Source organism: Callorhinchus milii, unplaced genomic scaffold, assembly GCF_018977255.1.
Source record: "Callorhinchus milii isolate IMCB2004 unplaced genomic scaffold, IMCB_Cmil_1.0 Scaffold8, whole genome shotgun sequence".
Lineage (NCBI taxonomy): Eukaryota > Metazoa > Chordata > Chondrichthyes > Chimaeriformes > Callorhinchidae > Callorhinchus > Callorhinchus milii.
In genome coordinates, this window is record NW_024704749.1 from 10962283 (window position 1) to 10976926 (window position 14644).

The 14644-nt window shown below is 47.8% G+C and overlaps 1 protein-coding gene across 1 annotated transcript in view; it reads left to right on the plus strand.

The window, feature by feature from the left end:
- The window catches only part of myo1ha (myosin IHa), a 41174-nt gene that overhangs the window by 12968 nt on the left and 13562 nt on the right, over nucleotides 1-14644 (plus strand). Inside the window, 5 exon segments of the mRNA XM_042337454.1 lie at nucleotides 2403-2603; nucleotides 13320-13481; nucleotides 13652-13767; nucleotides 13994-14192; nucleotides 14540-14620. Of these exon segments, the coding sequence (XP_042193388.1) occupies nucleotides 2592-2603; nucleotides 13320-13481; nucleotides 13652-13767; nucleotides 13994-14192; nucleotides 14540-14620 (570 nt within the window). The 5' untranslated portion in view covers nucleotides 2403-2591.

A 14644-nucleotide genomic window follows, 5' to 3' on the forward strand; every position in this document is an offset into this window, starting at 1 on the left:
CACACATACATCAGATAAAACCAGGCATTCACTTTGGCTGTATGTGGAGGAAGTCGCTGTGAGTAAACATGCTCCTGCGTTCGCCTACAAAGACACACAGTCACTGCACTTCTCAGTAAATACATAAAATCCCTCAAAAAAACCTTTGGTCACTCAATCCACGACTGTTTGTGGGGGGACGCTGCTGTGCGCAATTGGCTGCCGCGTTTTGCCCACAAAATACACAGTCAAGTCACTTTACAATATACCCCGTGAAGCACTTTGAGACGTCCTCCCGACGTGAAAGGCCCTCTATAAATGGAATCTTGTTGTTGTTGGTGTTGTTGTCTCGACGACGTGATAAGGCGCTGTGTCAAGTGCAAGGATTATTATTGTTACTGGATTCTGTGAAGCGCTCTCTGAGACATTTCGAGGTCAAATCAAATGGCAGGATTCTTCCTAAGGGCAGCAAAATGTAGGGTTTTTTTTCTCCTAACTCCTGCTCCAGCTGAGATTTACAAAGTAGTGAGCTTCTAAATAGGTCAGCTCTGCCTGTGTGCAAGTGCTTGTCCCCATCTCAGCCTTATTTCCCACCACAGCATCTCAGCCCAGCTAGAGCTCATCGTCTGATTGAATCTGTTCCCTAACTCTGCACTCAATAAAAATAATTTGATATAGCGACCACACCAAGTATGGAGTCCCGGAGCCTAGTGGTTGGAGCCCTCACCTCACAAGCGCGAGGAACCGGGTTCGATTCCCGGGCGGGGTGAAGCCTTAGGCAAGTTTCCTTACTCCACACGCCTGTTTACCCGGCAGTAAAGTAGGAATCCGGTTGGGGGTTCCTACTTACTTCTTTTCAAGCGTAATAATCCCTCAAAAAACAATGTGGTCACCCAATCCACGACAGTTTGTGGGACACCGCTGTGTCCACAACATAATAAGGTGCTATATCAAATGGACGTATTATTATTATTATTATTATTATTATTATTATTATTATTATTATTATTATTATTATTATGTTTATACAACGCCCTTTACATTGTTGGGTGGGAACCCGGAGCGAAGGTTGGGGGGGGCGGAGGGTGGGGGGTGGGGGAAGTGACCAAAAAGTGCAGCCGAAAAGACAGACCTCAATTTCAGTCACGTTGCGAATTCAAATTTCTAAATAACCTAAAAATCTGACATTAAGGGGGACAATCGCTCTCCCAGACACAGTTCCCCCCTTCAAGGGGTTGAATGTTCATTTTTAAATCGCCCGCCTTAGTTTTTTGTCTGCGTCTTAACTGATTGATGTTGTAATAAAATTGTTTTTTTCTCCCCCTCTCCCCCGCCCCCGCCCCTGGACACTGTAGCCTTTAATATCTCTCTTTTGTGTTGAAATATGTCGTTAGTTGTGAAGGTACAAGTTAATCCTTTGGGGGAGCCGGGCTTAACAATGCTCCAGCCCCCATGGGAGGAGACAGATACCAGGCAGATGGTGGGTCCACACTGTGTACAATGGGCAGGAGAAGTGATTACACACACAGATATAACGGTTGGAAAGAGAGAGAGAGACACAGAGAGAGAGAGAGAGGCACCTTCTGCCCTCCCCCACATTCCACTAACCACTGCTCTCTGAAAGTACTTACTTACTTACTTACCCTGGGAGAGAGAGGGATGGGGATGTGGGGATGTGAGGGGGGGGGGGAATCCGGTCCACGATCGATTGTGTCGCTCCAACCGACCTGATGACCATCCGACCAAAAGGACCTTTTAATAATAATAATAATAATTTGATATAGCACCTAATCCTTTCGTGGAGTCGCCTCAAAGTGCTGAGCAGGACACATCGTAAAGGGTATTTTGTGACTGTGTATTTTGCGAGCGAAAAGAGGCAGCCAGTTTGCTTGTCCAGCAAACAGACCAATTTTATTTGGGGGAATTGTTGTCCAGGACACCGGGAGAGAGAGAAACTCCCTTCTCTTTTCAAATAGCGACGTGCGGGATCTTTAACGTCCGCCCGGACAGGCAGACGGGACCTCGGTTTAACGTCTCATCCAAAGGACGGCACCTCTGAAAATACAACGCCCCCCACACCCACCCCCCTCCCCCCAGCACTGCATTGGAGCATCAGCTTAGATGATGTGAATGCAAGTTCGGACGTGAGGCTTGAGCCCACAAGCTACCAACCCATCCAGGCTGCTTGTGGGTCTCCGCTGTGCACAAATTGGTCCCGACACTACGCCACAAAACACACAGTCACTACGTTTCGCAGTCTATCCCGTGAAGCGCTTTGAGACGCCTCGATGAGGTGATAAGGCGCTGTATGAAATGCAAAGGGTTATTATCATTCAGGGCTTGTGTGAGCTGTGCTGGGACACAAGGAGTGCGGGGAGGAGCGATGTGGAATGTAGGACATTTCTGTTCTTGTGTCTCGGCAGGAACCAACACCAGTGGCTGAGAGCTCCCAGGCTAAGGCATGCCGGGATGGCTATCAATTCAGGTGGATCGCTTCTCAGAGTCACATCCTGTACCTGAGAGAGGGAAAAGGCTGGGAAGAATCGGGATCCCAGGACATCAAAGAAACAACGGAATAAAAGCAGCCACGATCCAGAGGGAGATAGAGAAACATGCAGACTCAGGTAAAAAAAAAAGAAATCTATTTAAAAAAAGACGTAACTTAAAACATAATCAGTTTTGCAATTTGATCCAATTAATGGTGTCGCTTTCTGCCTCCGCTCGACTGACTCCGGCCTCCTGCTTGACTCTCGTCCCTCAGCTCCACCATCAGCCATACGCCCCGAAACTCTGGAACACTCTTCCTCTCTCCCTCCGCCTTGCCCCTTCCATCTTCAGGTCATGCCTGAAGACATTCCACTTCGCCCCCCCCCTCCCCATTGCTTGAGGGGCGCTATATAAATGCGAATTGTTGTTGGTGTAATAACGTGGAACAGGTTCAGCGTAAGATAGAGCAGAGTTTCGATGTGTTATAACCTTGTAAAAACCGTAACAAGGCGGGAAAGGTAACTATGATTTAAGGTTTTTATTAGGTTGTTCTGTTAAGTTCCGTCATCGCAGGATTCAGTATCAGGAAATCTAGGGCATCTGCAGTGTGTGAGAGTTAATGCTCCCCCAGTGAATTGGCTTGTGCCGTGCTTATTCATTAAGGCGCGGTTTCACCTACAAAACACACAGTCACTACACTTTACAGTCAAAGTTCTAGGGAGAGACCTAGATGAGACGCTGCATCGAATGCATAATCACTGTGCTTTCGTTCATCATTCCCCCCCCCATTCCCCCCGTCAGCGACGCTTCAGCCAGTAGCGCAAAGCGCTTTGAGACGTCCTCTGATGTATAATAATAATAATAATCCTTGCATATGATATAGGGCCCTTATCACATCGTTTTGACATCTCAAAGTGTTTCACTGACTATACTGTAAGGTGTAGTGACTGTGTATTTTGTGGGCAAAAGCGACAGCCAATTGCATGCAGCAGTGCCCCATGAACAATCGTGGATTGAAGTGACCAACTTGGTTCCTACTTACTGCTCGGTAAACAGAGGCGTGCGGAGTAAGGACACTTGACTAAGGTTTTGCCCCGCCTGGGAATCAAACCCAGGTCCTCTCGCTTGTGAGGCGAGCGCTCTAACCACTACACTACAGGCCTCCATCATGTCCTCGCTTCAGGCCAGGCTGACGGCTGAAGAGGATGTTCTGTTCTGTTCCCCTGTCTGGTCACTGGGGACAAAGCGACCTTTTGAATAATGTTCAGCGGTGACAGAGGCCGGAGCACGGGATTGCTCAGCTTTGCTGAATAAGAACAAAAATCAGCAATGTACTGCCAAATGTTCCTAATCACTGCCAGAATAGCACCAGCTTTTATATACTGTGTGGTTTGGCTGAGTCTCTTGCTTTCACATTCACTGCAAGATCTTCTCCTGCACAGCACCTTATGCAGGTCAGGTGTCAGCCTGGCTCAGACGATAGCAAACTCACCGAGCCCCACCACACACCCCCTACCAACCCCCCACACCCCCATGGTCGGTCACAGACTAGGCTGACGCCACATTGTCGGAGACGCCATCCTTTGGATGAGACATTAAACTTCGCTCCCCGTCTGTGCCTGTTCAGGTGGACCTTTAAAGATGCACTACACCACTGGGGGCAGAATGGCTGAAAGCTCGTTTGCCGATGGTGGGGATGAGACGGAGTGCGGGGGGAAGGAGGAGGGAGGGAGTGGGGGAAGGAACGCGAAGCAGGAGTGGCGTCTGTGAGACCGTGGAGGAATTTGAACGTGAGGCGCTGACACTGTATTTTTTTAGAAAGAAGTAGAAAAATATAAAACCGAGAATTTGCCCCAATACACTGGGAGGTGGAAAGATAGGATAATGGGTACAGCAGGAAGAGTGTGAGCCTATTTCAGGCCCTGTCTTTGCCTCCATTCATCCCAGTCCCTGGTGACATAAAACCCAGGTTAAGTGTAAAAGCTTTAACTCCTTTGTCCGCTAATTAACAGCCTCGGAGCCCTTTTAACCTGATACTTGTGGTCCATGACTCTGGGTTTGAGAGTCTGTCAGACTGGAGCTATTTCAGCGCCATGATCAGGAAGGATATTTGTGGTCCAAGGACAGACTAACCCCTTACGCACCCCCCCACCACTCCCCACACACGCGCACACACACACGTTCAAGGAAGAACGCATATTATGAAGCACAGGTCCATCCCCATCAATGAAAAGATTCCCTAATCCCCTCCCCCAACTGAAGTTCCCCTCCCATACAGTTATAATCATAATAAAGTAATCCTCGCATTTGATACAGCACCTCATCACGCCCTTGAAGGATTTTATTGGAAGTGTAGTGACTGAAAGAAAAAGAGAAAGGAAGAAAGAGAGATACAGAGAAAGAAAAAGTGTTAATATTAGGTGCACGAGAAAGCCATTTTGCCCACAACAAGGTCTCGCAAACAGCCGCGAAACGACTGATTAACGTACGACAGAGTTTGCACTCTGGACCAGACTTTACATTGACCAAAACAGACACAGATCTTGTCCACCTTTTTGGTTCAGATTTGGCCCAAGTTCCTATTTACCGTTCCGTGGCACAGTCAACGCGGGAGAGAGGGAACTCCCAGCAGGCGATAGCTTTCCCGTGTGGTGTATCTAGGTCACCACACAAACATTCCCGGCTCTCAGAGCTAGAACTAAAATAGACGTGCTTATTTTTGGAAGTGGTGGGGCAGGAGAGGAGAAGGGTCTGTGTAAAAGAGACATGGAGAGGCCAGACTCGCAGAGAGTAGGGGGCTGTATTTTGCTTCCAATTGGGCACTATTCCTGACCCGGCCCAGTCCAGCCTGGCGATCCACAGTCTGAACGGTAGGTGTTTCCCTGTTGAACTCAGAAATCCATTGCTGTGGTTCCTCCTCATCTTAAAATTAGAGCGAAACAATTTAGGAGTGAAATCCAGAAGCAGTTTTTCACACACACAAAGGCTAAAGGAAATCTGGAGAGCTCTCTCCCCCAAAACTCAGCCCACAAAAGGCTGTAGAATATAGTTGGATCCATTCAAATTTTCAAGACTGAGGTGGATGGATGTTAGTCAGGTCAGGGGATATGGGGCAAAGGCGGGGTATTTAGAGTTGAGGTACAGACCAGCCGTGATCTAATAGAATGGTGGGACAGGCTCGAGGGGCTGAATGGCCTACACATGGAAAATCCAGAGATGCACTGTTGGATTGGAATGCGCATCCTGCGTGAGATCTTTGACGTGGACAGGGACGGACGGGGAGCTCGGTTTTATCATCTCATCTGAAGGCCACCCCTGACAGTGCAACACACACCCCGGCCCTTGCACTGGAGCGTCAGCCTAGACTGTGAGCTGAAAGCCTCGACGCGGGGCTTGAACCCACAACCCTTTGGAGCCACAGAAGAGAGCGAGAGAGAGAGAGCGAGAGAGAGGATGTGTCCAGGTAACAGTGTCACGCACATTACCTGAGCTCCTGAATCATTAATCTGACGGCTAGATAACTCCGCTAGCCTCAGGCAGGTCTGATAAACGATCCCGGATTGAAGCAGTCGATCTTTTATTCATTGGCACGAGAATAATTGAAACAAACAACACTTTGATACAACCCACGATGGACGCGCAGGTATTTCTTTCTAGATGTTTCTTTTCGAACCCGAAGCCAAATAAATAATTCCCCGAATTAATCAATTACCCCATAAAACCCAGACCTTAAACGTATCGTCACTTCAAGTAGAATAAGTTAGTGGGGGGTGGGGGGGGGGGGAATGCGACAAGTGGACCTGGTCCCTTTAACAGAGGTGTTTGCATTACGGTGTAAATTTTGGGGTGGATGAGTTTGCCGGTTCTGTTTTGACGGTGGTTGTGGGGGCGGTGGGGAGAGTGGGGAGAGCATGGAGGGGCGGGGGGGCATTTCTCTGTAAGGAGAGCTCAATAATGTAACAGTGGAGATGAGATGTTCAATCCAGGACTACATCAAAGGATCTTGGATCTGAAGGATGTTCCAAACTGATCTGAACTCCCCCCACCCCCCTCTCCCCGGTGGAAGGCAGGGACAGCAGCCACAAAATGTATTAGTTGATCATGAATGTTTAAAGGGGCGCTGAACATATTAGGACCTGCCTCTGTCCTCTATACCCTCTAACCCTAATTGGACATAGAGAGGGAGAAGATGTCAGTCTCTCCCTCTCTCTCTATACCCTGCTGGAGGGCAAACCGCAGGAGACACCCAGAACATTGGAAGAAGCAATATATACTTTGACGGATTGGGGGGTGGGGGGGTAAGAACATCAAAGTTATTTTTCTCAACCCTCCCCCTTTCCCCTCCTCCCAAAAGGAAACTAGTTTGGGGTACATTTTGCACGAATGAATGCTTCGATATCGTGTGTGTCCTTTGGACGATCCCATCCTCTATTGTATCTCTGTTGTGGAGTCCTGTAATGTAGTGGTTAGAGCTCTCTCCTCACTAGCGAGAGGACCCGGGTTCGATTCCCAGTCTGGGCAAAACCTTAGGCAAGTTTCCTTACTCCTACTCCACACGCCTCTGTTTATCAGCGGTAAGTAGGAACCCGGTTGTTAGTCGATTGGTGGATCGCTTTCCAGGGGTAATAATCCCTTCAAGTAAAATAAGAATAATTTGGTAACTCAATCCACAATTGTTTGTGGGACTTTACTAAGCACAATTGGCTGCCGCGTTTCGCCCACAAAATACAGTCAATTCACTTTACAGTATATTCTGTGAAACGCTTTGAGATGTCTCGAGGGCTCTATATCAAATGTAAGGATTATTATTATCAAACGAGACGTATCGAATCAGATTATTAAATGGCTGTATTTCAACTGCGTTGTGAGGGGGTGTGGTAGGGCTAGTAATTATGTCAGATTGCCTTTTTTTTCCCCCCTCTCACGCGCCCCAGCCCCCTTTTTTTCCATCATGCACACCCACTAACTTCAGCTCGTAGGCATTTAGTGAGGTTTAGAGACATCCCAGGCCAGGAACAGAGAACATTTGTGATGGAGACTGGGCTGTGTCGGGCTGACAGACAATCGACGTATTAGACCTGACATCTCTAATGTGCTGCTTTAATGAATATTGTTCACCTGTCTCATTGGGTTAATGTGAGGTCAGCCTGATAGAGAGAAGACGGGGGGGCGGGCGGGGGGGGTGGCGAGTAGGAGGACGGGGAGCGGGGGGTGGGTCGGGGGGAGAAATGCATTGGGCTACACACAACAGGTGAAGAGATCTGTATTGCCTCCTTTTGCATTGTAGTGACTGGCCGGGCTCAGGGGGGAGAGGCAGGGAGTCTTGCGAACAAGCACTCATTGTTCTCTTCGCCTTTTAAATGAGGATTGGAGTAAGTAGGGGGTCCCTGACCGTTAGTTAGATTTTTTCAGGCTGCCTGTTGTCTCCCTCGGCTCCTGTCTTAGTCGAGTCTCTCAGATTAGGAGAGGGACTTTTACTCCTTTTATGAAAGGGGGAGGGAAGAGGGGGTTGAAACAGGTCCTTTTATAACCGCCGATGTCTAAACCTCTTGGTGTGAAACGCGGGCTGACGTTAAACGCTTTCTAATGAATAAATATTCAAAGCAAATTTCGAGAGATATTTGTAGCGGATTGTTACACTGTGAAACTTTTATTTTGCGGGGACAATAAAGAGAATTGGGTCTCTTTCTTCCAACCTCTCCTCCTCGATTATCCACCCAAGCATTTTTATGTGACAGCGAGACAGTCTTTTGAGGGGTGGGGGGGTTCTGAGAAAAGGAGGGTAAGAGTTAGGACAGAGGGGAGAAGCGAAGGGGGGCGGGGGGGGTGGTGGAGTTTTCAAAACACGCGGTTTTAAATATAAAAAGATATCAAAGAGAGTTCTGATTAAAAAAAAAGAGCTTTTATTGAAAGTTTCTTGAGGGAGAGAACTGAAAGCCATTTCGGGAAAACGCTCACACAAAAAAACCACGAGAGGATTTTTTTTTTCTCTAATCACTACTCCTTAATTTGATTCCAAGGTTTACAGTGGTTGAACTGATTTTTTTATGGTTTAAAATTCCCTCAAGGGATACCAACACCCCCCCACACACACACACACACACACACCACTCACTCGCCCTCACCCTCACCCGCACCGGATTAATCTCCCAAACTCTCTCCAATCCCTTTTCTTTTAGCAGCTGAATTCTGTCTTGGGTTTTTTTCTTTGAAAATCAGGAATCCGTCAATGCAAAAAAAAAATAAGAAAATGTGGTGTTTTTAATCGTAATGTTTTACTGTAAATGCTATTATAGGTGTCAGTCCGACTCAGTGGGTAACGCTCACAACACTGAGTCAAAAGGTTGTGGGTTCAAGCCCCCACATCGGGACTTTGAGCTCCCAGTCCAGGCTGATGTTGCAATGCAAAACACACAGTCACTACACTTCACAGTGAATCCTGTGAAGTGCTTTGTAACGTCGGCTTGTATTGGAAGAAAGGAATGCAGGGATTATAAAAAGAGCAATCAGGATGTGATTTTCGAACTGTGTGAGATGAGTGAGTGTAAGTGTGTGCGTGAGTAAACGTGTGAGTGAGTGCGTGTCTGAGTGTGTGAGTTGAGTGAGTGTGTTGGGTATGTGAGTTGAGTGTGAATTTGGGCATGAGGATTTGTGCGCGTGTGTGAGTGTGTGCGTGTGTGCGCGCGTGTGTGTGTGTGCGTGTGTGAGTGCATGTGTGAGTGTGTGCGCGAGTGGCTTAACGCTGTGCTGTGGGTGTGCTGCATTATTAGAAATTGTGATCGTTCAGATGAGACGTTAAACCGAGGCCCCATCTGTGCCTATTCAGACGGATTTTAAAGATCTCGTGCCACAATTCAAAAAGAAAAGGGAGTTTCTCTCTCTCTCTCTCTCTCCTCCCCCGGTGTCCTGGTCAACAATCCCCCAAATGAAGTTTTATTGTTAAATTGTGGGACATTGCTGTTCTCAAATTAGCTGCTGCATTCGCCTACAGAGTACGCACAGTCACTACACTACAGTAAATCCTGACGTGAAAGGCGCAGTGTCAATGCAAGGATTATTCCTAATATTATTAGCTGAGTCTCGCAAATAGAGGAATTTCCTTCCTGGAAACGGAAATACTGGAATGTTGACCCCACGGGAGCTCCTTCCCGATGGGATCTGCTTCGGGAGCGTGAAAAGGAATCTAACGGGAATACAGAAACCCTCCCCCCAAAATTAGACCCAACAAAGACAGCATCACAAAGCCTTTCTGTTTGTAATTTCTGCCCTCTGGCGGAGGAAGTTGCCTATTCAAGTAGAATGGGAATTTGGGCTTCTCAGTACAGTGAAACCTCATCAAACGCTTCATAGTAATTATTAATAATAATAATAATCCTTGCATTTGATACAGCGCCTTATCACATCGTTGAGACTGTATATTTCGTGAAAATGAATTGACTGTGTATTTTGTGGGCAAAACTCGGCAGCCAATTTCACACAGCAGCGTCCCCACAAACAGCCGTGGATTGAGTGACCAAATTATTATTATTTTATTTTTGGAGGGATTATTACCCCCGGAAAGCAATCTGCCAATCGACTAACAACCGGGTTCCTGCTTACTGTTAGTTACCCCAGTGCACACTCTGGGCTCTCCCCAAGCCTTGGCTCTTGCCAACCTGCGCCTAATACTGTCTGGAATTAGGTAAACAGGATGTGTCCCTCCAGGGAGACAGAGAAGAGAGAGAAAGAGATAGAGAGAGCGCAATCCATTCCAACAATCTACCTCTGGGGTTTCCATGTGTAGATGGGATGCATAGAATTCTCAGCTTGGTTTGGAGACTCTTAAGCAACAGTGGTGGGTTTCCCACCCGCCTGAGCAAAAAAAACCTAAGACACAACGGAACTTCAGGTCCTGTGGTTCCCAAAAAAACAGGAGCCAGGGTTTTATTTTTACCTCCAGCAGTGTACCATCCTGCACGAAACAGCTCCGGAAAAGCAGTGCCAGGCTCCGAATGGGAATAGAATGGGATCTTCTGGCTATTTTCTGCACTTCCTGCCATGCGTGGGGTGGAAGCCGGCTGATCTCTATCCTCCCGCACCCTTGCGTTGGCCTCTCTCGCTATCGGCAGCGGAAAGCAAAGCCAGGAAGCTCCAGTTGGGTTTTTGCCAGGCACCCTCATGTGCAGACCTGATATCAGTGACTATGACAGTCTATTCAACAAGGACATTAATCTGTTTTATTACTAAACTATTTTAGATTCTTCCAATGTCCCCATCCTCACTCCTCCCCGACAAGCACCACCCCCCACCCCACTCTGTCCTTCCACCTCCTCCTCTTCCTCTCCAGAGGCTCCAACTTCCACCCAGTCTTAGCCGGTGACACCAAACACTGTGTCTTAAACTCTGAGATGCACTGAATTCTCTCCCCTCAAAGATGGTCGATTATGGCTGGATCCATTTACATTTTCAAGACTGAAGTGCACAGATGTTTGTTAGGTCAGGGGATTGAGAGATATGGGGCAAAGGCAGGTAATTGGGGTTGAGGTACAGATCAGCCTTGATCTAATAGAACGGAGGAACAAGCTCGAAAGGCTGAATGGCCTCCTCCCGCTCCTATGTTCCTAAATGACGTAAGTTGGGACAGACTGGCTCAGTGGGTAGCTCTCTCACCTCTGAGTCAGAAGATTGTAGGTTCAAGCCCCCACGTCAGCCTTTGGACTCACAATCTAGGATGACAACAACAACATATTGCATTTATAATAATATTAATAATCCTTGCATGTGATATAGCACCTTGTTGAGACATCTCAAAGCAGTGCACAGAATACATTGTAAAGTGGATTGACTGTATATTTTAGTGGATGAAACGCGGCAGCTAATTTCTCACAGCAGTGTCCCACAAACAGTCGTGGATTGAGTGACCAATTTGTCTTGTTGTCGTTGAAGGATTATTACCCCCAGAAAGCGATCCGCCAATCGACTAACAACCTGGTTCCTGCTTACTGCAAGGTAAACTAGGTAAAGAAACTTGCGTAAGGTTTCACCCCGCCCGGGAATCGAACCCGGCTTATCTCACTTATGAGCCAAAAGCGCTAACCACTACGCTAAAGGACTCCATTTATATCAGCGCCTTTCACATTGGGAGGACGTGCCAAGGATTATTATTATTATTATTATTATTATTACAAGCCAGCAGCTCCCAATGTTGCCTAACAGTCAGTCCAACCTCTTGCCTATCTCACTTATCCTTGACCCACTTCCCCTCCATCCTCTGAGGACAAACACGCTCTCTTTCCCACATCTTCCTGGCCGGAGGTCGTGATGTATTGTTTTCGCTCTGAACCAGAGTCTTGTGATATCAAGAGTTGTTTGTGTAAATTCCGAACTCCAACTTCTTATTCCCACCCTCTGTCCCTCCATCCCGCCCTCCCTCCACATCCCCACACCCCCCCACCCCCTCCCCATTCCATCCACCCTCAATAAACCAATGCATATCCTGCTTGTGGGGCGCTGTTGGCTTGAGACACCGAGATACATCCACAACACTATAAAGCCAAGACATTAAACAGCAGTCAGAAAATATTAAAGGAAAGGGAGACCACAAAGCAAGGCTGAGGGTAAGGGCTGATCTTTTACTTGCGAAGCTACCTTTAAGCATTCAGTCGTTCATTCGCTGTATTCTTGCGCAACGATGTAATCCTTGCTTTCGAAATTATTTAATTACATTAATATGCAATAATAATATTCCTTGCATTTGATACAGCGCCTTATCACGTCTTCGAGACGTCTGAAAGCGCTTCACAGGATAAGCTGTAAAGTGAATTGACTGTGTATTTTGCGGGCGAAACGCGGGAGCCAATTGTGCACAGCAGCGTCCCCACAAACAGCCGTGGATTGAGTGATCAAATTATTTTTTCTCGAAGGGATTATTGCCCCAGGAAAGCGATCCTCCAATCGACTTAACAACCGGGTTCCTACTTACTGCTCGGTAAAAAGAGACGTGTGGAGTAAGGAAACTTGCCTGAGTTTTCGCCCTGCCCGGGAATCAAACCCGGGTCCTCTCGCTTACCATTACCCCACAGGACTCCACACTGTACTGTAGAGACGGGTTGTGTATGAGATAGCGCAGTGCACAGCCCAACCCCCTCTCTCCCTACATCATGTAGCACTGCACATCGAGTCAGTCCCATTAAGTGAATGCCTTGTATTGGTTTCCTGGGCACAGGAGAGGAGGGGAGCGGAGGGGAGGGGTGGGCAGTATGGAAACTGGATAAGATAGACTGACTCCAGGAGTTTATTTCCTACAGGAAGTTGAGGAGGAGCTGGCTCAGAGCCTGGGGACTTTCCAACGTAAACAGATTAAACAGTTTATAGCCTGGGCTCGGGTGACGAGCTCTCTCTGGCAGTGTAATGAGGCTCTCTTAAGAACATAAGAATTTGTGGGGACGAAAAAACACTAAGGTCCATCCAGTTCACCTCCCACCATCCAGCCAGTCGCTTGATACGTCATGTCCCAAACTACATATTGTATCCATCCCGAGATATTATTTCCTGACAGAAATCGATCTAATATAAGAAACCTCTCTTGCTTGATTCCCGCCAGCGACTCCTCATCTCAAGCTCCGACCACGTCGATCTCCTCCACCCCCCCTCCCATCTTTCTATCTCTCTATTCCTCACTCTGGTTTTCTGCCTCTGTCTCTCTGTCTGTCTCTCTATCTCTCACTCTGTCTCTCTGTTGCTCTGTGTCTCTCTTGCCCTCCGGAGAGCCTTGTGTGTGAGCCTTTGTCTCTGTCTTCCTTGACTGTCCAGCACGTTGGGACGTCCTCCCGATGTGAAAGGCGCTATACAAATGCAATTTGTTGCTGTTTCAGAAACAGAAGGAGCCAGGCAGTCGGCAGCGGGTGAACATGGAGGGAGCGTTGACAGCCCGGGACAGAGTGGGGGTGCAGGACTTTGTCCTCCTGGACTCTTACACCAGCGAGATGGCTTTCCTCGACAACCTTCGCAAGCGTTTCCGCGAGAACCTCATCTACGTAAATATGCCTTTGCTCGCACGCACCAACCGCATCTGTGACGCGCCTTTGAGACGTCTCGACGACGCGATAAGGGGCTACATCAAATGCGTGGATTATTATTAATATTATCATTAACCCCCAGCGTCCCTTTGCTGCTCTTGACACGAGTCTGTCTCCTTATTCGTCAGACGTACATCGGGACATTGCTGGTGTCTGTCAATCCCTATAAGGAGTTGGAAATCTTTACCTGCAAACAAATGGAGCTGTACCAAGGCGTGAATTTCTTTGAGCTCCCGCCTCACATGTAAGTTGGGAGTCAATCCAATTGAGCACATAGTCTGTGAAGCGCTTTGAGGCGTCTCAACCATGTGATAAGTTGCTGTTTCAAATGCAAGGATTATTACTGTTATTATTATTATTGCTATTACTTTGGATGCAAAGCTGTGAGATGCAGATGTTGACCCCATACTGATCCGATTCCCACGCACCCCCTTTCCCCACCTCCCCACCCGCTCACCTGTTGCCTTTAGCTACGCCATTGCTGACAACGCCTACAGACTGATGTGCACCGAGTACAAAAACCATTTCATCCTGATCTCCGGAGAGAGTGGAGCCGGCAAGACGGAGGCTTCAAAGAAAATTCTCCAGTATTACGCCATGACCTGCCCAACCACAGAGCAGCTACAGATAGTGAGGGACCGTCTGCTTCTGTCAAACCCGGTGCTGGAAGTGAGTACACAACTGGACACGGACTAGACGCGGACTAGACGTAGATTAAATACAGACTGGACATTGGATACATGTGCTCCGGGATGCTACCCTGCGTGGAGGGTCCTGTATAAATGCATGTTGTTGTTGCTGTTGACATGGATCAGACACAGGCCACATTCAATTTGTGCTGTGTGCACAATTAGCTACAGAAAGCACAGAGTCACTACATTTTACGGCAAACTCCTGCAAAGCGCTTTGAAACGTCCTCCCGACGTGAAAGTCGCTGTGTCCGATGTAAGGATTATTGTTGTGGGTACAGTATCTCCGGTTACATTGACATTCCTCGTTTCCTTGTTTGGTTTCAGGCTTTTGGAAATGCCAAGACTCTCCGGAATGACAATTCCAGCAGATTTGGGAAGTACATGGACATCCAGTTCAGCTTCATGGTGGGAGTTCCATCTCTTAGACCC